Source organism: Myotis lucifugus, unplaced genomic scaffold (genome assembly GCF_000147115.1).
Source record: "Myotis lucifugus unplaced genomic scaffold, Myoluc2.0 scaffold_82, whole genome shotgun sequence".
Classification (NCBI taxonomy): Eukaryota; Metazoa; Chordata; class Mammalia; order Chiroptera; family Vespertilionidae; genus Myotis; species Myotis lucifugus.
The window spans coordinates 2442043-2464711 of record NW_005871130.1 but is presented as its reverse complement, the minus strand read 5'-3'; the positions used below and the strand labels follow the sequence as shown (position 1 = coordinate 2464711).

General features: G+C 44.9%; 1 protein-coding gene across 2 annotated transcripts in view; it reads left to right on the top strand.

Annotated features, from left to right (window-relative positions):
* Window positions 1-22669, top strand: part of FBXO15 (F-box protein 15) — a 42299-nt gene that overhangs the window by 2948 nt on the left and 16682 nt on the right. For both annotated transcript variants that reach the window (XM_006090785.3, XM_006090786.3), the window contains exons 2-8: window positions 3832-3942; window positions 6519-6623; window positions 9579-9821; window positions 10352-10561; window positions 11174-11300; window positions 12678-12760; window positions 13838-13980. In XM_006090785.3, the coding sequence (XP_006090847.1) occupies window positions 3832-3942; window positions 6519-6623; window positions 9579-9821; window positions 10352-10561; window positions 11174-11300; window positions 12678-12760; window positions 13838-13980 (1022 nt within the window). The remainder of the gene's footprint in view (window positions 1-3831; window positions 3943-6518; window positions 6624-9578; window positions 9822-10351; window positions 10562-11173; window positions 11301-12677; window positions 12761-13837; window positions 13981-22669) is intronic.

Below are 22669 nucleotides of genomic sequence, written 5' to 3'. Positions count from 1 at the left end.
ATGGTGATATGTGTGTGTGTGTATGTGTGTGAGTGTGTATGAGTATGAGTGTGTGTAGTGTGTGTGTGTGTATGAGTATGTGAGTGTATAGTATGTGTGTGTGGTGTGTAGGGCATGGATTGGAGTTTTAGAGTTAGAGCTTGGATGAAGTTCTCATTGAGATGCCTGAAGGAGGTGAGGGAGTGAGAGGACACTTGGAAGGACATCATGAACTTGCTTCTGTCTCACAGGCTTTCACCTGTGTTGGAAACGTGCCCTTTCACTGACTGAACATTGTTCCCTGTACGGAGGCCGCGCAGTTTAACCAACCCCTGTATTTTTCCCCAGCAAACAACTTTGAGATGGACGTTCCTGAGTGAAGTCATAGGGCACATTTTTTCACCTTAGGCTATATTTCTAGAAATGAAATTTCTGTCTTAAAAAATGTGTGTGCCTTTAATGGTCTTAACAGACACTTCCAGATATGGCTTTCCTCACTGTGTGCACCAGTTTCTTCTCCAGGCCCTGAGTGAGCAAGCCTACTTAACTGCCATAGCCAGTCCTCATCATTTATTTGGTCTTCACTATTTTGCTAGGTTGAAATGGATCAATACATCATATTAATTTACTTTTCTCCAGTTACCTTGGAAAGGCGTAGGGCAGTGGTTCTCAACCTTCTGGCCCTTTAAATACAGTTCCTCATGTTGTGACCCAACCATAAAATTATTTTCGTTGCTACTTCATAACTGTAATGTTGCTACTGTTATGAATCATAATGTAAATATCTGATATGCAGGATGGTCTTAGGCAACCCCTGCCTGTGAAAGGGTCGTTTGACTGCCAAAGGGGTCGCGACCCACAGGTTGAGAACCACTGGCCTAGGGGCATAGTTTTTATTTCTTTTGGCATCTTCTGAATGAAGAAATCCGTAATGACAAGAAGCTTTTCAATTTATTAATTTATTAATGCTTTTAAATATATTTATTTTTATTAACCACAGAAGTATTCATTAAGTAAAAAATATTGTTAAAAAAATGTAGTGAGAGACATTCCTCAGTCTTCTATACAGCGTGTGTGTACAGACTTTATGGCACACCTTCGCACTTGGGGAACTCCGAGAGATGGTGTTATTTGATGGAGGAGCAATAGAAGTTCTTCTCACCTGAAACTTAGGTGTCAGAAACTTTTGTCGACTGAAAGTATTTTATCTTTGAATATGTGATACAGGTCAGCATAGAACTTTGAAGAATAGTAAATCACTTAAGAAATGCTTTCAATCATTTAAAAATGTACCATAATGTTTCACTTATATGTGGAATCTAAGAAAACAAATGAACAAAACAAAAAAAGACTCATGGAAAGAGAAACCAAAGTGGTGGTTACCAGAAGGGAGTGGGTGAGGGGATGAGTGAAGAAGGGGAAGGGTAATATTGTGATCAGTTTGCATAGTGACAGGTGATTACTAGAGTTGGTGGATGATCACACTGTGAGGCATAAACATGTCAAATCACACCTGAAACTAATATTGTATGCCAACTATGCTTAAATTAAAAATTTAAAAAAGTGTATAGTTTAAAAAATTGTATATTGTGTTGAATAATGTGCCTCACCCCCCAAATTTTGCCCACCCAGAGCCTCAAATGTGACTTTATTTGATATGAGGGGCTTTGCAGACGTAATTAGTTAAGATGAGGTCATGCTGGATTACAATAGGTCCTAAATCAAATATGTGTGATGTCCTTGTAAGAAGGTACGTGAGAAAACACACACACACACACACACACACACACACACACGGAAGATGGTCATGTACAGGTGGAGCAGAATTGGAGTAATGTTGCCACAGGCCAAAGGAACCACCAGAAGCTGGAAGAGGCCAGGAAGGGTTCTTCTCTAGGACTTTGGAGGGAGCATGCCCTCCCAATACCTTGACTTTGGACTTTTGGTCTCTAGGACTGTGAGAAAAAATATTTCTGTTGTTTTAAGCCACCTAGTTTGAGGTCCTTTGTTAAGGCGGCCTTAGGAAACTAATACAATTAGAAAATCGTATTTTACCTCTGACTACTGGTTTAGAGCCAGGGCAGTGGAGTTGAAACTTTTCTGCTGTGGAAATCTTTGCTGAAACGAAATTTTCAGCAGAGGTACAAAAATTTATGGCACAGGTGGAATTCTCCGATTAAAGGTGGAGCGGCATGGCTAAACTTTCCAGATTAGCATCTCCCTGCCTTCTGTCCCTCCACTTTCTGTTCTGCAGACCACAGATGCAGAACCACCGCATCAGCCTAACTACTTCCTGTTTCCCCTGCGCGCACTGGTTAGAGGCATAGGACTAAGGCACATGGAGCGCCTTTCGCTGGAGCTGGAATGGAGAGGCAGGGCAGTCAGCATTGTTTCCCTTGGTGAATTTGTTACCCTCTGGGATCTGGAAAGGATTCTGGAGGGTAACCCACCTCTCTTGAATTGGGTGCCAGCGTGCAGATGATCGCTGATGTTTACTGAGGACTTGCCACGTGCTGCTCAGAAGCACACGGGCAAGGCCAGGTGATCTGTGTGCTTGCTGACGTGTACATCTCAAGTGTTGTCTCCATATTCAGCATCAGGCTACGCTGAGTCCCTGGGTGATGCCCTCCCCGTGCGTCCTAAGTGCTGCTTGTGCTGGGGGTTGAGGCCTTACTCTGTTCACGCCTGTCCATGTGGATTCCATCCTTCAGCTTCCACAGACATTGTCGACCTTCTTTCTGAGTTCTTGTGATCCCTCATTTTGCCCCCAATTATTGCCCATGTCCTCTTTGAACGATAGTCCAAATATATCCAGGCAACCTGCTTGGTGGAAGGAACTGATGTTGGTTAAACTGTTGGTGAGCTGGTGAACAAAGCACAGACTCAGAGTGATGATGCGGATGAACTGAGCATACGGGTAAGTACGCTCCAGGCCTCTGTCCTTTCCTAACGAGAAGGCTGGGCGGGGGGTGGATCAGAAGCTGGTGTGCATGTGGTGAAGCAGCCGCTTCCAAATCTTTCCAAGAGAAACAGCCTATTCGCAGGGAGCGGCCTCTGCCAGCTGCTGCCTAGAAACAGGAGGCCGTGGGCTCGGGGACTTTCTGGGCTTTTCAGATCCCTGCCCAGCTGCCACTGAGTACCACTGCTTTTGAGGACTGATTTTAATAAAAAAAAATATTTTTGGAACTTCTGAAAAGGAGTAATTGCATAAAATATTATACCCTACTTCATCAAATCTTAAAAGCCATTGAGGGTAAAGTTCACTATTATTTTACATACCACTAAAATAATAAAAAAATGGCCAATGAAGGTATATTTCATTGCATGGGAGGGGTTAAAGTGTGAAAACATTTGTGGGTGAGTGTGTGGTGCTTCTGCGGCCGTGACTGCCAAAGCTGGAGAGGGAACCGGTCATCGCCCCTCACAGGCCAGCGGAGCTGTGGCTCCTGTTGGTGTTGGCAGGTCTGGCGCACAAATCTAATGCTCCTTTCCTTTATCAGGTTCTGTTGTTGTATTATTGAAATTGGACAACTAGTACATTTTATCTCTTTCCTTTTTATTTCCACTGAGTACATTTTATAGAACCTCTTTGCCGCTGGCAGCCTGTAAGGAGAGTGAGTGTGAGATGTTAGTTTTAGGACCTGTCAGACTAAGTCCAGTTTTCAGGCTCTTGACTCAGGACTCAGGTTCTCTTCAAGGCCTCACCCCCCCACCCCCCTGCTTTCTTCGCAGAGATGAAGTTTCACAGCTCCAGTATTATTTGGAGCTTAGAAATCCGTTAAAATGCTGTTGTGGGGAATGGGCAGTTCACTTCGCATTGTGGTGATTTGAATTTTCCATGTTTACTTTCAGGAAGGGGCCAGGTGTCCAGTCCGCTGCAGCCAGTACCCCTCTGAGGAAGCATGCCCCGTGCGAGAGGCACCGCCGGAGGGCCTCCTCTCACTGCCCTGTGCGTCTGGACAGGTGAGGAGGAGTCGTCTGCCACTTTTTGGGGAGGCTATCGGGGTGGAGTTATTAGAGCAAGTTATAAGCTGCATACACCAAGCTGTTATTTTGAGCTCTCTAACAATAGAACTGTGTAGGAAGAATCTATAACCCAGAGAGTTTGATATGAGTCAGCAGCCTGTCTCCACCACCATTATTAGACTAGTTTTATGAAGCTAAACTTCTAAAAGTGATAAGTTGATTTAATTTTCCTTTTAAAAAATATTTTTGGAACTTCTGAAAAAAAAGCCTGTTCTTTAAAATTATTCACTTTCCAATTGATATAGACCCTTGAAAAAGAAGAAGATTAAAGTGTCTTCCTCTAACTCACAGGTGGGGAATGTTTGGCCTGAGGACTGTATAAGGCCCACGAAATCATTGGTCTGGCCCTGCCAAGGCATTAGGAGTGAGTTAATTGAATGTTTGACCAAATATAGGAGGGTAATTTTTAAGTTGATAATTTTGTATGTCCTGCAAATGATGTTATAAATATCCAGCCCTGGCTGGTTTGGCTCAGCAGATAGAGTGTCAGCCTGTGGACGGAAGGGTCCCGGGTTCGATTCCGGTCAAGGGCACATGCCTGGGTCGAAGGCTCAATCTCCATTAGGGGGCGTGCAAGAGGCAGCCAATCCATGATTCTTTCTCATTGATGATGTTTCTATCTATCTCCCTCCCTCTCCCTTCCTCTCTGAAATCAATAAAAATGTATTTAAAAAATAAAAATAAATAAATATCTAAATGTGTCTTGGCAGAAAAAAGGTTCCGTACCCCTGCTCTAAATGTTCAGGAAGTCTCTGAATTTTTTAGCTTTCAGGATTTTGGGAACCCATTTTGCCACAGCAGGATTCTATACTGTGGCCTCAGCAACGAGATCTGTGGACCTTTTTTTTAAAATTGCAATTTGAAATTGATGCTGAGATGCCTGTGGATTCATCCTGTTCTGAGATTTATGGAGTGCTAGCTACATGCTAAGTGTAGTGTGGAGCCCTGAAGGCTTGGAATTATCACAGACATTTTACAGTGGAGGGAGTGAAGCTCACATAGTCTACAAATGACAAAATTCAGATTAAAACATAAGTTGTCTGATTTCAAGTTTTTGGTTGTTAGTACTATTATCATAACTAGCTCACTAACAGGGTTCATACTTTTAGTGTTTTTTTTAAAAATAAATGAAAAGCCAAAAAGTAAAAAGCATTAAGGATATCAATTCCAGCTTCAAACCCTACACTCTGGGAATAGAATCTGTCATACTACATCTGATGTAGTAATAGAACAAAGATTCATTCAGTTACTCCTCTTTTCTCTGAGGATCTACCTCATTCTTTCCCAGTGTTATCAAAATTTTAGGAGGGATTGTTTCCCTATAAAACGTTCGGAAACCTGGCTTTCATCATAATTTAAGTGTTTAAAATAGTTAAAATCATAATTAGAGAGTATGGGCAAGCCCTTTTAAACTGGCCAGAGGGTTTTGCTCCCTCCAGTCCTTTATCCCAAGACACCCCCTGCCCATCTTCCAGTCCAGTACAATCTCCTGTAGCTCCCTTTGCCAAAGGTCATGGCCAGTGCTTTCTAGGCACTTACAGGGGTTTGTAGAACCCGAAGGTCATAGAAACACAGGGGATATTGAGGATGCATCTCAGTGTCATATTTACATGTCATATAAATATCTCAGTGTCATATTTACAGGACATATAAATGAAAAAGAAAAGGACACTTGAGAAAACCTTAGGGGGCTTGGTGTTCCCTGAAGCCCAGAGCAAGCAGTTGCAAGCTGAGGACCCACGGAGAAGGGGGATGCTCTGTTCCAGCAGAGCTCAGTTGGAAATGCGTTGATATTTCCTATTTCTCTTACAGTTTTTGTTTTGTTTTATTTATTTACTAAATAAATTCATGTACTCGGGGGTGGGGGGTGGTGGGAGGGTGGGGGGAGGTGTCCCTCAGCCTGGCCTCTGCCTTCTCACAGTCTGGGAGCCCCACGATCAATCGCCCCGCAGAGGGAGGCCCCACCCACCCGCCACAGCCCACTGGTTGGTGGCCTGGACCTCCCTCTGTGGAGACAAATCGCATCGCACCCACCTTGGCTGGCCTGTGCCAGAGGGTGTCATAGTGTGGTCATCCAGAGGGTCGTTCGGCTGTTCAGCCATTTGGTCGATTTGCATATTATGCTTTTATTATTATAGATTTTTTTTGAGGAGTAGGAATTCTGTATTTTTCTTATTGATAGCTGAGCATCCATTCTGTTTCTTCTTTTATTTCCATTTATCTCTCCATGTAGTAATACTTTCATTGGGGAGATAGTGAAATCCTGCTGTGACCGAGTGTGGGAATGTGATAAAAAGGCTGGGGAAATTAGCTCTTTGTACCTGGGGTCTTGGTGTTGGTGTCTGTCATAAGAATTGTACCAACCAGAGCATTTCCATGGAGAACATAACTGAAGGTGAGGAAGCGGGTGGCCTTGTGTGCGGGACGGGTCTGTTACCGCCTTCTCTGTGGAGGTGAACAGCCAGTAGTGTTCCAGGTACCACATCCACCTCTCTGATCTCCTGCCCTCTCAGCTTGCCTTCAGAAATCTTGCTGAAGATTCTGTCCTACCTGGATGCCACGACCCTGCTGTGCACAGGATGTGTGAACAGGCGCTTTTATCACCTGGCCAATGACAAGTAAGGAGAAAGGCAACTGTCTCTGTTGTGTTTAGATGGAGGTCCTGAGAACTAGTAAGGCTGCTTTAACCAGTTTTTTAAAACTTAAAAAAATTAATTTCAAGAGTATTTTTAGGCGTACTATTTCAGATGCTTTACATACTTGTATGATACTTTCAAAGATTTGCATTTCTGTGCTTAAGAAAGGATGATTCTTTGCATGAACTGAAAAAGCTCAACCCTGGTATTGGTGTGGCCATTGGAGCAGGTGGCGTTTGGTGTGCTGGTCAGGAGCACCTGCTGTGTCCCTAGAAGAACACAGACTTCCCACAGTTTCAGGCAGCATGGGCTGGGCCTGACTGGTCCTGCCTGGGTTTGCAAGATGGTGGTAGTGTGTTCTGCTGGCCAGCAAGCAGATCCTGAATAAGGAAGAGGGAGGGGCCCTTCCCACTTTCTTGGAAGTTGTCCTTTAAAAATATGAGTGTCTGATGAAATTACTCTCATATATTTTTCTGTTCCAAAGGATAATCTTTTTTTTAAAAAATATTTTATTGATTTTTTACAGAGAGGAAGGGGGAGGGATAGAGAGTTAGAAACATCGATGAGAGAGAAACATCGATCAGCTGCCTCCTGCACACCTCCTACTGGGGATGTGCGCGCAACCAAGGTACATGCCCTTGACCGGAATCGAACCTGGGACCCTTCAGTCCGCAGGCCGACGCTCTATCCACAGAGCCAAACCGGTTAGGGCCCAAAGGATAATCTTAATTGCATAAGTTGACTTACATTTATAAGTGTCATGGTCAGTCTTCATTAAAAGGATATATTAAGAATTGAATGGGTAAACAATAAATGTTTTTGGAAAGTTAAGGGTATTTTCTAAGCATTGCTTCTGAAGAGAGAACAGGAGCACATACTGTAGCCAGTTACACTGGTGACTCCTGGGGGACACGTTTGAAGGAGGTCTCCTTGGAGCCCGTAACATCCATGGGGCTGCCTCCCTGCCTCATGTGTCGAGCCCACAGCATGAGCAACAGTCTCCCCATGGTTCCCTGAAACACGGTCAGCTGCCTCTGCCTCATTACTCGGGGTTTTGTTTTCCAGTACTCTGGGAAACACTGACATTCAATTGGCCCCCTTTTCTGAACAACTCATTTGAAGGTTTCTGTGTCTGACTAGGAGTGAGATTAGATAAACAAGCTTTGGCCTCAAATTCTCCATAGCATTTTAATAGGATGGAGTGTTTGCAATCAAGAGGTGAATGTACTCGGTTTTGGAGACTGATAAAAACATCTTAAATGTGACCTTTGTATTTTATAAATAATCAGTCTACACAATACTTTAATTCTAGAAGATGCTTTTATTCTCTTTAGGCTCCTCTGATGAGAAATTGGGTAAGATAGCGTGGGACAGTGGTCTATCCTATGAGTGTCAGGCATAGACATTGTCACTGGAGGTGTAAGAGGTCCACCCTCTGCTTCCCCTACTTGTGCCAGTGTTTATTTTTGTAGGTGTGAGTGCCAGGGCAGGTACAAAATAGAGTCAAACTTCTGAGTTGAAAACAAAAATACTTCAAGGCAAAAAGTTTGGCATGAAATGATTTTGTGGGGTGAGAAGTTACTTGAAAAGCCCCATCTAGAAAGAAGTGTCAGGAGGAGTCTGACTGTGTGAGTGTGTTGAGATATCCATGCAATGTCTGGATCCTGGAGGCGAGTTCCCAAGTCAGATGTCTGAGAAGTGCTTCTGCCTGCTGTGGTTGTCACTGAGTGCCCGAAGCAGTCATTCCCGTCTGGGCCCATGTGTCTCCCGCAGCCCTCCTGCCATCCAGGGTCTTCCGGTCTATAAGGGAATCGCCTTCTGCCCGCTGCCTCTTGGCCACTGGCCTTTTCATCCCTTTCTGCACTAAGTAGAATGTGGAGACATAAATCAGCAAATAATTAAATTTATTGATGTGCATGTCACCTTTTACATTAAGAAATGGATTTTAACCTCTGTCTCAGTCTCCCCTAAGAGCAGTTTATTTCTCTTCTCTGAAGCAGAGCACTGGCTGGGAGAGAGGCGCCAGGCCTGGCTTTGGCCCCTGCTAACAGCACTGCTCCTGTGGCTTCTCGTGGCCTCCAGTGGAGTTGGAGGACCACAGACTCTGGGTCACAGATGAATTTAAATTCCAGAGTTGCAGCTAATCAGTCCTCTGTATTTGGATCAGTTATTCCATTTCTTTGAGCGCCTTTTTGGTGTTATTGAAGAGGCCACGAAGCGGGGGCTGAGAGTGTGAGCTCGGGTGGAAGCTCTGTGGATTCAGTCCTGGTTCCACAGTGACTCCCGTTCACCTGGGCCAGATCCCTGCTTGTCTGGGCCTCAGTTTCACTGTCTGTTTAATGGGGACAGTGGTAGCAGCTCTCCCATGGATTTTTTGTAAGGATGAAATGAATTTATGTACAGAGTGCTGAAGCAGTGCTTACACATAGTGCTCTACAGTGGTAACTGTCATTGTTAGTTATCAGTACTCTTCACTTTCTCTGTGCAAGCAGCACATATTCACTGCTGAAAAATTAAGACTTAGAAAACAAAAAGAACATGCAGGACAGTTGGTGTTGATATTTCTGTGTCTGTATGTAAATACCATCTCCTTTCTGTACACACTTCTTGCTATTTTTCTCTAGTCAATCTCCTCCTCAGTTATTGGTATAGGAAGGCCGTGGTGTGGATGATCCCAATGTCATGCACTCACTCATTAACCTGACCCCGGGAACAAGCTTTGCCTTCTATAAGAGTTTCTAGGGTTGGTGAACCTAGAACACTTATCTCAGACTTCAGTTCACCTCGACACGCAGAACTCTTAAGTGTTCAGCTGGACACATTGCTGGAATTAGATAAGTTAAAAATTATTGTGCATCTTCAAATTAATATGTTACAAGAACAGGTAATGGCAGTGTTTTTTAGACTGTTTACTGCTTCCCTCTCCCCCCCCCCCAGTTTTATTTGGATCAGAATCTATTCAACTGCCTTTTCACCTAAGAGATGTAACTGGAGAATTGATCCAGTAGAGAAGACAGTCGCGTCTATGAAGGCACTGTCAGTTGAGGACAAAGAAGCTGGATATTGGAAGAAGGAATATATCGCAAAACGGATAGCCTCTGTGAAAGCAGCTCTAGCTCAGGTCCTCAAACTTGTCAACCCCTACACAGGCCTCCCGGCCAAAACCAAGGAGGCCCTCAGGTACGCACGCTTCTCTCGCAGCGGGCGCCGCGCTTTCATGAGTGCTGCTGACCTTGAAGAAGAACGATGGTGTAAGCTCAGACGATCGTGTGCCTGGGACATATGTGCACTTTATATTGTGAGGACCTGTCTTTTGATATTTGTGTGTGTTTCTGTGCATGTATAAAATATATAGTATTTTCCTACTCCGTGCAAGTGGTCTCGAGTTTTTACGAAGAGCAGAAATAACCCAGTTCTATGCTCTGGTAAAGCAAGGGTATCTGAGGTATTTCTCCTGGGCAGGACCTTTATTTACTTATTTTGTTACTTACCTATGTATCGCCAGTACTGAGAACACAGCTGTTCCTTAGGTGAGGAGAAAATGTTTAAAGGGAGAACTGTTGGGGCAAGGAAAACTCACATCGGGCACATTCTGAGAACTTTGACGTTGGTGTTAAGGAAGTGGATGCTTTAGAGATGATAAGTGAAATAGACTAGCATTTTTTTTCCCCAACGAGGCCAACATTGTTAGCTTGCTTTTATTTCTCCAGAATATCCGGTCTCGGTTGGGTAATCATATTGAAAGAAAAAAATGGGAAAGAACATGTCATGGAGCATGCTGACCTTTTCATAAACCACTCCTCTGTCATGGCCGTGTGGTATGGCAAAAATTGGCCCTGTCTGGCTACCCTATCAACCTTAGACTTGTGCGGTGTGACGCCAGTCTTGATGGACTGGCACAAACCCCCCACCAAAAATGGGTAAGTACTAATTCAGCACAACTTTTGAGTGAGAACATCTTATATGGAAATACTGTTGGCATCACTTTGTAATTTAAAAACACCACCAGTGTATTTTAATTTGATTGTGTCCTAAAGACTTCTCTTTTATCCTGGGTCACTATAGGATAGGAAAAGAATAGGATTATCACAGTGTGATTAGATTCCTCTTCTCTTGGTTATCTGAAATGGTTAGGGAATGACATTGTAGTTAACAAAATTTCCTGGACGATAGAACACAATCAAGAATCCACTTGATTGTGGCCATGTGCTGGGTGTGAGGGTGCTGGGTGAAGGGTTCTTCCTCTCCTCCCCTCCTTGATTCTTCAGCTTCTGCTGGGACCAAGCAGCTGTCAGCAGGAGCCAGGGGGAGGGAAAGGAAAACATGGGTGGGGCAGAAATTTGGGTGTGGCCATTTTGCCTTTGATTTATAATGTTGTTTGTGTCCCTTGCTCCTCAACATGCCACTTATTAGCAATGTGCACATTATTAGCATGTTCTTCCAAAGCAGTTTTAGGTACACCAAAAACAGTCACAAACGGTGGACCTGAGCGCTCACTTCTCTCTTTCCTTTCTTTGACATGCGTTGCAAAGACCTCGATGGCCTTCTCTAATTGCAAAGTACAGTCTGAGTAACTTAACTGACTCCACCTTGGTTGGCTGTGACAGATTCGTTAGGATCTTCCATCTGAACCCAGGCCTCCTGGTGGGGCTGTGGAAGGTAAGACTTGGGCAGCCTCGTGGGCTGTGACATCCCTCCCTCCCTCTCAACCCCACGTCCACTCGCATGGGTGGGACATCATGTGTGCAGTCCTTTCAGACTTCTCATGAGCTGCATTCCATTTTATTATCTTACCAGCTTCATTTTGTAGCAAATGGTCCTCGATTCCGTGGAGGGTCCTTCCTGTTCTCACAGACGATAGGCTACCTTTACTATCATGGGATGTCCTGTCCTCTCCAGGCAATCCATGTTCCTTTCTCTTTTTCTGGGTCCTTTCTTGTCAGTCTCTGTCTGTGCCTTTGGCCCGGGAGTCACTCCCACATGTTCCTGACCCTGTGGATGTGGCAGTGAGTGCGTCTGCCCTCCAGGGAAAGGTGTAGGCTCTTTCCTCCCACCAGGCGGGGTTTCTTCGTTCATCAGTCAGGCCAAAGGCCAGCTCCCTCCTCAGGGCTTGTTTTCGGGGCAGTCACTTCCATGAGAAGCATCTGTGCAATGTTCCCCTGTTCACCATGGGTTCCTCGGTGGCTTTGGCCCATGGATGTTTTAAGATAGCAGTTCCTAAATTTTAATTCAGAGAACTTGGTGTGTGTTCATGTAGGCAGACTCACCGGGACCGGACTTCAGTGTCTCTCTCTGCTACCTCTTTCTCTTCCCAACCTGCCTGGCTTCAGAGTCTCTCCCTCCCTGACTCTGGGTGAGGCGCTTGGGGGCAGGGCTGCCGTTTGCCTGACTGGAATCCACCTATCTCTGTGGGCCTGTGGAGTTACGGGGACTCTGGCTGATCCAATTGGCCTCTGTCTGGCCACTGGGTCACCTGCACCAGGCAGTGTCACCTGTGAGTTTGGGGAGGAATGGGTATCAGTTCCTTGTACAGTCCCATTTTCTGGGTCCCTAACCTGATGGATGAGTGAAGGGCTGGAATCTAACTGTCCCCACTGGGTTTGTCCAGCCAAGCAGGTACTCGAGAGAGGAAGGCCATGCCATGAACGTTAGGTATTTGTGGAATTGATCTCGTGTTTGTGCAGTTCTTCCCGGAATTGTCTTTATTTTTGCAAAGAGCGTGAGACAACCTGGAACCAAAAAGACCTGTTTCCACAATTACCATGTGTAGTACAGTATTTTGCTATTTCACAAATATAAGGATGAGCCTCCTTTTACTGCACGCTCTGTGTGTCTGGGTGAGTCGTGGCCCTGCTGTCCATGTGACACATTCCTCTTACTAAGATGGTAGCACTAACAGTGCCTCAGCCCGAGGTCAGCTTACAGTTGAGGGTCTGCCTTTGTCTGCAAGGCGATGTGCTGCGAACTTCACCACGACCTTGGGAAAGATTAAAACATTTCAGCTGAAAAGTGCGTTCTTACTAATTAATGTTTCAGAGAGCGGAAGAACTGGCGTTCGTCATGGCCAATCTGCACTTCCATCACCTCGTGGAGAAGAGCACGTTGGGCTCGGCCGCCTTGTACGTAACCGTCCATTGTGCATTTAGTTTTTGTAAAGTTAACACAAACAATTATAAGTTGATACATCTTAATATTCTGAGAATAGCTACAAAGATATTCTGTTCTTAATCAGCAGACACAAGCCCACAGGCATAATTACTGAGCTGTTACTGAGATAATTGGATTATTCATGAGTGCACATTTGCTTTATCTGTTCTGGGTTAAGGATTCTGTGCCTCATAGAACATTATTTATAGGGCAGGTACCTACACTGCTGAAAGATGCAGTACGTTCTGGTGCCTCACACTGCACTAACGTGAGTTCTCATACCTTGGGAGGCTCGAAGACCCACGGTCGCTGGCTGAGTCCGGCCTGCAGGTGTTTGCTTGGTCTCTGCAATGCAGGCCTTTCAATGAATGTGAGGGTGTTCAGGTAGGGAGCATGCTTTCCATTTCGCTACAGATGTCTCACTTCTAAATATTCCCTGAAAAGCTTCTGAGTGCTCTTGTTACCTGTGTAGTACGGCTTCTTGTATTGAAGAATACTTTGCTCATTGTGGCTCTGGGTCTTCTGCCCAGGTCCCTAACCTGTGGGGCTGTTGTAGGTGTAGTCATAGGTACACAGGTGCTTTAACGCGGGGCAGTGAGCACAGTGCTGAGCCACTGAGGAGCGGAGTTGCTGCCCTGGGTGGTCTGTGAATCCCGGCGGAGCTCACATCTCTGCCTGTCTTTTTTTTGTGTGTGTTAATCCTCACCCAAGGATATTTTCCCATTGATTTTTAGAGAGTGAACAGTAAGGGGAGAGACAGAGAAAAACATTGACATGAGAGAGAGAGAAATCAGAGTGGCTGCCTCCTGCCCAGGACCCTTCAGTCCGTGGGCCGATGCTCTATCCATTGACCCAAACTGGCTAGGGTTCTGCCTGCCTTTATAGAAGTTGGTAGGAGGAGCAGGGGGCATGGGGTTCCTGGTGTTGGAGGTTATTGGGGTTCCTGCAGGGGATTGATAGGGCTGGTGCTTTGAATGTATGCTAGTTTTTTAAAGAGTATTTTCTTTCTGGTATTGACAAATTCGTGTGTGTTTTGTTTTTCTTTTTAGCCCCTATGAGCTGCCTCCTCACATCCCCCTTTTGGATGACAGCCCTGAGTACGGGCTGCATGGCTACCAGCTCCACGTGGACTTACACAGCAGCGGGACCTTCTATCTGTGCAGCACATTTCGCAATCTCTTTACCAAGCAAGGTGACACTGAGTTTCTGTTGCAGTTTGAAATGAAAAGGTTGGGGAGTACATGGGACCCAGTTTTGCATCTGAGTTAAGAAGTGCCCTCCTACCTGGCCGCTTCGCCCTTCCAGACCCCTGTGTCACCCGAGGACTTGTGAAGGGCCCAGGCAGATCTGATCCCTTTAGCTCCGGCTCTGTCTCCACCTTCCTTCTCCTCGTCCTCCTGAACATCCTCCACTCATCTTGTCTGCTGGTACTTTCCTTATCGTTTGTCTCACCGCATTCCCTCTTTTCACTTCATTGCGACTTATTTTATGGCTCAGAATACAGATTATGTTGGCACATGCTCCACTTGTCCTGAGGGAGAATGTATGTTCTGGTTGGGTGGGGTGTCATCAGTGTCAGGATCAGGAAAAGGTGGTCGAGAGTGCTGAAGTCTACTGCGTCCTTGCTGATTTTCTGCCTGCTGGTCTTGCAGTCATGGAGAAAGGAATATTGAAACCTCCACATATAATTGTGATTTGTGTATTTCTCATTGATGCTTTCTCCATTCTGGCTACTAGTACTTCCAGTCTGAAGCTCTGTTATTTCATTCATAGGCATTGAAGACTGTTATGTCCTCTTTACTAATGGGCCCTTTTATCATTTATGAGGCAACCTTCTTTATTCCAGGTGGTAGTTTTGTTGTGAAATCTATTCTACCTGATAAATACAAGCATTCCAGCTTTATTTTGACTAGTGCTAGTGTGATGTGTTTTGCCTCCTTTAAACCCATTTATATCTATGCATTTGGTCACTGTACTAGATGGCAATCCATCCCACTTTTCATGCTATTTATTTGTTGAAGAAATGGAATCTATTATTTGTCTATACAATTTCTGCATTTTGGATGGTTGCTTCTAGTATCAACATGTTTCTCTAGCTGATAAGATTTAGGTTTTTCCTTTTTCTTTGGCAAGAATCCTTCATAGATGATGCTCTGTACTTCCTATTGAATTTATCAGAAGGATGTAGTATCTGCTTTTCTAAATATTAATTATATTAAGAACAATCAGTGGGTTCAGGGAATTCTCAGACTAGTCTTTTTATTATGACTTTCTCCATGATATTTTCCAAATGGTTTACCAAGTAATGGGAACCTGTGTTCATTTACTTTTATTAGTGATTGTAAAATGATGATTTCCTGGTTGTAGTGTTCTTTCTATATTTATTAGCTAGGATTCTTCTGTAAAGAAGAATTTTCTCTTATCAACCATTTAGTTAACATGAAATATGTTAGTACAGGAAAGGCAGGGGACATGCTTGATTCTTTCTCCTTATTAATTTACAGAATAGTGAGTTAATGTTTCAGCAGTCTTCAAAGATGACTTGTAAGTTTTTTTGGGAGGTATTGTTAAAAAATGTCATTTATGTATTTTAGTCTACTTGTGCTCTTTATTCTTTTAATTATTACTGTGCTCTGCTCCTGTTTTTTTTGTTTTTTGTGTTTTGACATGGCTCCAGTCATCCTTGGCAGCTTGATTGCATTCTAATATGACAAGATTGCTCAGGCCTATCTCATCTGTTTCCTGCCCAGACTGGAATGAGTAGGTACCCTGGTTCCCTTTAGTTCATGCTACACTGTGTATTTAGAGACCATAGTCTGGATCCTAGAGCTGCGTGGTACACTGGGGTTTTCATTTATTTTAGGGTTTTCAATAGACAGAGCTAAGAAGTTTATAGATTTATAATGTGAAGAAATAAGTCATGCACTTATTTAAATTAAATATCTTAGAAGTTTTTAATGAACTTCTTAGATTATATATTTGCATATTTTTTCTTAGGCTGAAAGTCTTTTATAAACAACATCACAATATATAATAACTTCAAAAGAACAAGACCGATATTGCTAATAATGAACCTATTGAATACTCTCTAAATTAAGGATTTCCTTGTGGACCTTCATGTACTTAAGATATCTATATATATAAAAGCCTAAGTGACCATCCAACCCTTCAACCGTTTGACTGGTAGCTATGACAGGCAATGACCACTAGGGGGCAGATGCTCCGACCAGTAGCTATGACATGCACTGACCACCATGGGGCAGACGCTCAATGCAGGAGCTGCCAAGCTGTGGTGACTTGGCAGCTATGGTTCTTGAGTGATGCACCCAGAACTAGAGAGGAGGGAGCCCGATTTCAGGATGTGTCACCTGAGAACTGCCCTCTCACAATCTAGGACCCCTCAGGGGATGTCCACAGGCCAGGCCGAGGGACCCCACCAGTGCACGAATCTGTGCACCAGGACTCTAGTATTACACTAGAGATTTAAATTAAGTCACCTAAAGTAATCTTTCTCTGCGTTGGTGTGCTACAACTTTGATATGCAATTAGTGATTTGTTTCAGTTGATTTTTTATTTTTCAAGATTGCTTTGCTATTTTTCTACATGAAAAAAATTACCACATTTACATGGTTCCAAAGTTGAAAGTCTAAAATAAGGTGGTTCAGTGAGGTTTACAGGTACCTTTCCCCTCGACCCCTATTCTTTCCCTCCCTCCAGAGGTGACCCTTTATAGTTGTTTTTGGCTCATTCTTTAAATGTTTCTCTTTGAATACATAGCACTGTACACAAATATATTCATATTTCTCCCAGTTTTTAAAAAATGAAGCATGTTACTCCCTTTTAAGTTCCTTGCTTTCCCCCCAATTAATAATATATTCTGCAGATTATTCTTCAGCACGAGAGAGAGATCTTTCTTGTGATCTTTTTAAACAGGTACATTGAGAATAAAATGAAACGGCTGTGTAGGGTTGTGTTGATTGTTTCTCTCCATGGTCCCCAATCGTTGCTGTTACACATAGTGGTATAGGGACTGGCCTTGTTCACACTTCACTTCATAGTCTGCCAGCTTGCCTTGGGGAGCCTTTCTTAGAAATAGGATGCTAGGTCAAAGGGTGAATGCACATATATTCTTGAGAGACACTTGCAAATCCCCCTTGATAAGGTTGCACCATTTTGTATTCCCAACTTAATAGGGATATTATGTTAATAAAATGTTTTATTCCTAAGTAAGTTTGTTCTAGGTTTTTAAAATATATTCTTACAAGTTAAGGTGTTTCTATTTCTAGATTAGTTGAAAAAAATTAAAAGAAATATTTCTGTTGATTTATAGAGAGAGAGGAAGGGAGAGGGAGAGAAAGAGAGAAATACGGATGTGAGAGCAGAACATCAATCGCCCCACCAGGGATCAAGCCCTCAATCTTGGGCATGTGCCCCGACTGGGTAACTGAACAGGCAATCTTTCTGTTAATGCTAATAAACCTCTGGGAACATTAGATGTTATGACACACAGGGTGCTAAGTGAAATGAAAGACAATGGAAACCGAGATGGGGATAATTCACCTTTGTCTGCTGTCTTCACAATAAAAATACATTTTCACCCTAAGAAGACTTTACAGGAGATTGAGGTGTGTTTCCTAGGCATGTGGTTCTATGGTCAGGAGTCAGCAGAGGGCGCTGTTGTCATCAGAGTCACTTCCAAGGTTAGAAAAGTACAACTGGAGTGTCTTCTGCAGTCTTTTGTGGTTTCATATGGCATATTTAGCAAACTCTGGCTCTGCCAGTGCAGTTGGGCATGACAGCACTTCGTCCCTGTTTTTAAAGAATACTTTCTCTCTATCAAGGAGAAACAGGTTAGCATCATGTTTCTGGAATTGAGGTGGCACTGTCTGTTGTTTGTCGCCAGTGATCTGTGAGAAACCTGGCTGACTCCAAGGTGGCTGTCTGCAGGAAGTGGTGGGAAATCATTCATTAACAACCAGCTGTTGAATGCAGGGACTGCACAGTGCAGGGGGACAGATATGTGGCAGACACAGCCTGCCTGCCCTCCAACAGGCCGGGGTAAGGGAGCCTGCTGAGCCAGGTGCCAGGCACCTGGGGAGGGGAAGTGACTCTCAGGATTCCTGGACGGTTCTGAGGAAAGGGGGGAACGGCGTCGATCTGACTCAGTGGGAGACACTCAGAGGCCAGCATCCCTGTGCCCGGTGCTGTCCTCGTCCACCTGAGCCTGTAGGTGAGGCTCTTGCCTTAGACTCCAGCATTGGTCTGGTGGGTTCAGTTCCCTGGCTGGGGACCACCTGCATGGCGTGTGTGTGTGTGTGTGTGTGTGTGTGTGTGTGTGTGTGTAGCTCAGGTCCTTATTTCCTAACAGATCTCCTGACCACCTGGCAGTGTCCCCCTCAGCCGGCCACTGTGTCCAGAAACAGGCTTTTCCTCCTCCGATGTTGAATAAAAAGGTTCCCTGACCTTTCTTCTCTCCCCTAAGGTTCATTTAACTGTTTCTCCTTGCACCTTTGCTTAGTCCTCCCCCAAGACCTGGGGTGTTTTCTCTTTGTACTCCTATGTATTCTGCCACCTGACCAGTCATGGCTGCATGAAGAATCTTTGTAGAAGGATCCCAATAATCTCTTTTCAAGGAGAATTTATGATCCCCAAACCTGCACATTTTGCTAACTGCACTTTGTGTGTTGCCACTAAAATGAGGCTGAAAGGAAGTTTAGGTGAAGAAATATTTGAATTGAATTAATGAGAGGCAAGAGGGCGGGGAGGAGAAGCAGACAGGAAATGTTGAAGGAGGAATTTGTAAATGAAAACTAAGGGAAGCTTGCAAACACACCTGGTGGGGTTGTCTGTCTACATTTTGTTTTCTGTGCTTTCAGAAATGTGGATGGACTGTTGGCATTGGGTCCCTAAGACCAGCCCCCGACTCAGGATACAGTTGTGTCATTGGCTACAATTCACTACAGCAACAGGGCACTGGGCAAAATCAGTGAGGGAGAAGGTGCAGGGGCGATGGCAGAGGAAACTGGGTGAGCCCTCAGGAGCCCTCTTCCTGAGGACTCACACAGGATCTGCTTATTTCCCTAGAATGAGATGTGAGAACACATGTGACATGTTAGCTACCTGGGATGCTCATTGGAGACTCAGCCTGGCCGAGGGTTTTAAAATTTTTTTAAAAATTGATTTCAGAGAGGAAGGGAGAGGGAGAGAGAGATAGAAATATCAACGATGAGAAAGAACCATCAATTGGCTGCCTCCTGCATGCCTCCCACTGGGGATCAAGCCCATAACCCGGGCATGTGCCCTGACTGGAAATTGAACTGTGACCTCCTGGTTCATAAGTCAATGCTCACCTACTGAGCCACACAGGCCTAGCCTGGTCCAGTGTTTTTATGGGGGTTTGGTCATGTAGGCACCCTCTGCCTGGCACTACCAAACTTCCAGACTCCTGGAAGGAGAGACATTAAGCATAAACCACATTGTGGTACAAACTAGTTAGGTGCAGTGAGCCACACTTGCCACTTAGGAATGGATCCAAGTTCCCAGACACCAGCAAGGCCTTTCTAGGGACAGGCAGCTTGGGCCTGCTGTGCGAACTCTTTTCTGCACAAGGCCCATGAACACACGGATGAGGGAATGGCACAGCCAGTGAAAGAGCAGGCAGGAAGCAGTCCAGTGCCTTTGAAGTGAAAATAGAGCTTGAAAAAGGGTGTGATCAGCAATGACAAGTGGGAAGGAATGTGTATTTTTTGTCAAGCTAATGATTACCAATTCTTAGAAGCTGAAGGAAAAATGTGTTGCACAGTACAGTGTGCTTATTCTTGTCATCAGGACCAAGAGGAAGTGATGCCAAGAAGCCAAGGAAACAGAGTTGGAAGTAATAAAGTGAGCTAGTTCTGTCTTTTGACTTTTTATCTGCATTGCTATAAAAATGCATTTAACAGCTAATGTCTTACTATGTGGTTTGAATTTCTGAATATATAGGAGTTATAAAGAAGCAAATAAAAATCACCCAAGGGCAACTGTTTATGTTTTGGTCCATTTTCAGATATGTACTTGTGGACCACATTGTGTAAACAGCCCACTTCTTCCCCTAGCAATTGCCTTGTGAGCAGTTTCCCATGTCACCTAATAGTCCTTGAAAATTTGATTTTGAAAAGTTGTATGACATTCCATTGTTTTGTTTTATCGTGATTGATTGACCCGTTATCCTAATGTTGGGCGTTTAGGTCTCCATTTTTCATGATTATAGTGCTATTATCATGAGCATTACTTTGAAAAATCTTTGATGATTTGAGAGGTGAAAGGGACATCTGATTTAAATTTGCATGTCTTGAATATTAGGTTGACTATAAAAAATTATTGACTTCAGCAGAAGTTTATGGGCTGCCATCAGCCGGCTGTTTAGGGGGCATTTTTTTAGGATCCAGCTTCAGTACTGCCTCTCATGGGTGTGTGGCCTTGGCCCTCAGTGTCCTTGCCTGCAGAATGTGGTAACATCAGGACATTGCTTAACAAGATTCTTGGTGGATGAGGGTGATGTAGTAAGGGATGCCTCCAGGATGCTTCACATGTGTTGCTGCTGTTGTCCTGATTTTTTACATTTCTTTTAAAAAAAACCAGAGACCCAGTACGTTCGATTCTGCTTGCCTCAGCTGGCTGCCCTGCCCATCCCCGCTCGTAGCTCGCGCCCTGCCCTCCGCCATTCGTAGCTCTCCACAGCTAGTAGCTCTCTGCCACAAATAGCTCTCGCCCTGCCCTGCCCGCCGCGAGAGCCGCTGCTTGTTTGGGCATCATGACCACAGGTCTTTTATGATATAGATATTTTTATTGATTTTAGAGAGGAAGGGAGAGGGTGAGAGACATAGAAACACTTATAATAATAAAAGTGTGATATGCTAATTAGACTGGACAGCCGAACGACCTTCAGGACATCATTCCAGACGTCCTTCCCAATGAAGCCGTGGCAGCAGGGGCCAAGGCAGAGGTGGTTAGAGGCAAGCAAGTGGGCAGGCGAGCAGTTAGGGGCGATCAGGCAGGCATACAGAGTGGTTAGGGGTGATCAGGCAGGCAGGCAAGTGTTTAGGGGTGATCAGACAGGCAGGCAGAGTGATTAGGGGTGATCAAGCAGGCAGGCAAGTGGTTAGGGGCAATCAGACAGGCAGGCAGAGTGGTTAGGGGTGATCAGGCAGGCAGGCAAGCAGTTAGGGACAATCAGGCAGGCAGGCAGGCAGAGGCGATTAGGGATGATCAAGCAGGCAGGTGAGCAGGTAGGGGCGATCAGGGAGGCAGGCAGCGTGGTTAGGTGCGATCAGGCAGGCAGGCAAGTGGTTAGGGGCAATCAGACAGGCAGGCAAGCAGTTAGGGGCAATCAGGCAGGCAGGCAGAGTGGTTAGAGGCCATCAGGCAGAGGCAGTTAGGGGCAATCAGGCTGGCAGGCAGAGGGGTTAGGGGTGATCAGGCAGGCAGGCAGAGAGGTTAGGAGCCAGTGGTCCCGGATTGTGAGAGGGTGAAGATTGGGTTGAGGGACCGCCACCCTTGCACGAATTTCATGCACCAGGCCTCTAGTCAATGATAAGAGAGAATCATTGATTGGCTGCCTCCTGCATGCCCCCTACTGGGGATTGAGCCTAAAACCCGGGCATGTGCCCTGACTGGGAATAGAACCTTGACCTCCTGGTTCATAGGTTGACGCTCAACCACTGAGCCATGTCGGTTGGACTATATTTCTTTTCCTTTCTTATTTTTCTCCATGTTTCTTCTATTTTGTTGAATTTATTGGGGTGACATTGGTTAATAAAATTATATAGGTTTCAGGTGTACAATTCTGTAATACATTATCTGTATATTGTATTATATGTTTACCACCCCAATTCAAGTCTCATTCCATCATCATTTATCCCCTCCTATACCCTCTTCTACCTTCCCCTACCCTCCTTCCTCTCTAGTAATCCCCATACTGCTGTGTCATGAGTTGTTTTTTTTTTCATAATACCTTCACCTTCTTAACCCAGCCCTGAAATCTCCTCCCCTCTGACAGTTGTCATTCTGTTCTCTGTATCTATGAGTCTGTTTCTATGTTGTTTGTTAGTTTATTTTGTTCATTAAATTCCGCATATAAGTGAAATCTTATGGTATTTATCTTTCTCTGATTGGGTTACTTCACTTAATACTCTCCAGGTCTATCCATGCAGCTGCAAAGGGTGATATTTCTTTCTTTTTTATAGCTGAGTAATATTCCATTGTGTAAATGTACTACAGCTTTTTAATATACTCATCTCCTGATGGGCACTTGGCCTGTTTCCAGATCTTGGCTATCTATACTAATAAAATCCTAGGTGGCCCTCGTGCCCTCACATCATCACAAGATGGCCGCCCCCAAGTCATCACAAGAGGGCTGTCCCCATGTCGTCACAAGATGGTCGCCCCATATCATCACAAGATGGCCGCCCCCGTCGGCATAAGATGGCCACCACAAGATGGCCAGCAGGGGGGGCAGTTGGGGGTGACCGGGTCAGCAGGGGAGGGCAGTTGGGGCAATCGGGCAGGCAGGGGAGGGCAGTTGGAGATTGGGCCAGCAGGGGAGGGCAGTTGCGAGTGATTAGGTGTCAATCAGGCTGGCAGGGGAGCGGTTAGGGGGTGATCAGGCTGGCAGGCAGAAGCAGTTAGGGCCAATCAGGCAGGTAGGCGAGCAGTTAGGAGCCAGCAGTTCTGGATTGTGAGAGGGATGTCCGACATCCCCTGAGGGGTCCCAGATTGGAGAGGGTGCAGGCTGGGCTGAGGGACACCCCCCACCCCCCAAGTGCACGGATTTCGTGCACCGGGACTCTAGTTGTAAATAATGCTGCGATGAATATGGAGGTGCATATATTCTTTCAAATTAG